General features: G+C 47.5%; 1 protein-coding gene across 1 annotated transcript; it reads right to left on the reverse strand.

Moving 5' to 3' along the window:
- Positions 1 to 12: 12 nt before the first annotated feature.
- Positions 13 to 1,476, reverse strand: Pmar_PMAR019305 (Ethanolamine-phosphate cytidylyltransferase, putative; the record flags this gene model as incomplete). Its single annotated transcript, XM_002772206.1, has 10 exons — positions 1,394 to 1,476; positions 1,272 to 1,344; positions 1,143 to 1,230; positions 964 to 1,066; positions 828 to 915; positions 566 to 761; positions 448 to 522; positions 268 to 352; positions 102 to 219; positions 13 to 56 (listed from the first exon to the last, which is right to left on the reverse strand). Coding segments are annotated over exons 1-10 (924 nt in total), but the record flags the coding sequence as incomplete, so codon positions are not given.
- Between the last annotated feature and the right edge of the window lie 624 nt (positions 1,477 to 2,100).

Genomic DNA, 2,100 nt, shown 5'->3' on the forward strand with positions numbered 1-2,100 from the left:
ACTGACACTCACTGTTCCAATCTCATCGTCGGAAGCACACCTGGGTTGATGGGAACCTACCAACAGCCTCACAACAAATCTATACTGTATAGAAGACGGACTTATCGAACCCTGTGCAACAATGCTGATATTCATAGTCCTAATCAGGTCCTCGGTGATCTCCACAGGGGCGCCAATTATAACTTCATCGACATGCTTGCATGCACTCACGTTCAATACCTGATGGGAACGGATAGGCCGTAACAACAGCTCAATGATGATCTGTACGCGCTCGAGTAAATTCATCACAGGGTAGTTGCCACCCTTCATTTTGTTGACTGTTTCATCGTCGAAGATGCCCACTAATAAGTACCTGAGATGGCGATTCAAGTCATTCAAGACTGTTTTCATATCTAGACGATTCCTCAATTGAGACCGTCCGTCTACCATGAGCGTAACGAAACTCACGTGCCAAGAGCCTTCGCCTTCTCGAGAGTTGTTGCATGTCCAACATTGAACATATCAAAAGCTCCATCAACGTAGCTGAGATAAGTAAATAGAAATAACAGAAGAACTGGGTAGTTACACGACAGTGTCATCTGCCGATGGAGCCCGCCTCGAGGAGAATTCGGCGATCCGTCTCGTCGTGGTGAGCATGCGTACCGAGACGCAACTCCGCTCGTTTGGACCGAGATCTTCATCGGTTTTGGACTTCCACAGGTGGTCCTTCGTCAGAAGTAACAGCCGTCCAACCAAATCGGTGGTAGAAACGCCTTCCGTACCTAACGAGGCCGATAAAGATATAAATAAAACACATACTGCAGTCATATATTCAAGCGGCTCCTCACGCTTAACAATGCGAAGCTTGCCAGCATCTCTGAGTTCATCGTAAGCACCTCTACCCGACGAATCGACCGGCATATCGTCGCCGTGGACCTAGAAAAAGGGGATCAAGATCTGCTACTTGACTATGTGAGAGATTACGCAGAAATCAGCTCGCGCCCTTTCGAGGGTTGCCAAACTGGGAGCATAGGGCACGTCGTACAGGATCTCGTCAATCCACTTAATGTGCTTCAAGAGTTCATATCTGCACGAGCAGGACATACACAATATGAGAAGCATAGCCTCCGTTCCCCAGCAGTAGGTTGCCCCGTGTCTGTCACCTCTCTTCTTGCTTCATAACAGGAGGTGCCTTATTATCGGTTATAACACTGTCTGAGTGTATGCCAACAACCAGTATGTCACATTGAGCTGAAGGGGAGTTGACCACCACATACAAGAAGCCCTCTCACCTTTAGCTTGTCGTATGGCATTGTAATGGCCGCTGTGCATAATGTCGAAACAGCCGTCTATGTACCCTCTCACCTGATACAGTAGAGTTGATGATGATGTGGAGGGTATTGAAGGATGTTACCGGACAATGGTCCACAACGTCAGGGCTCCAACTGGAAACATCCCGATTTGACATGGTTGGACTGGAGGAAATCACACCAACCACTGAAAATGAATCCCAGCTGAATTAGAAACAACCGCAACAGCACAGGGACACACAATATGTGGCTCATACAAAGCGAAAGTCTACCATAGCAGACCGATCGCATTCGCTTAGTACCAAAGTTAACTCATGGTGTTGTCTTAGGATTCGTGATTCGGAACGAATCACCCAACATAGACTAACGGCATAGACAACACGGCTTATCCTGATTGAGGCCGGATTAACTAACAGCGGCCATTACGAACATACTCCGATGATTCGATCCAACAGTAGCAGGTCACAGACTATGCATCGAACCAAAATAACAGCGCGACTTCGGAGAACATTTCAGAGCTAGAAGGGATAGCAACAAATACGATTCATAAGAAAACTAGCATATGAGTTCACTCCAAGTTGCGACAAAGAAGCGGAAGGCTCCTTGAGATGATATAGTCGTAATGGATGATGCACCCGTGCATCTCGTGCTGTTGGGACTGTATCACGGTCGTGTCGGAGTATAGGGATCCGAAGGTGGCACGCGGAACCTCCATCACGATGGACAATACAGACTCAAGTATTCTACACCATCGAATATAACACAGTTGTCTCGTCAGCCCAGAACAGCTAGAAAGATCCCAAGGCTGTGA

The sequence above is a fragment of the Perkinsus marinus genome (genome assembly GCF_000006405.1).
Source record: "Perkinsus marinus ATCC 50983 genomic scaffold scf_1104296961740, whole genome shotgun sequence".
Lineage (NCBI taxonomy): Eukaryota > Perkinsozoa > Perkinsida > Perkinsidae > Perkinsus > Perkinsus marinus.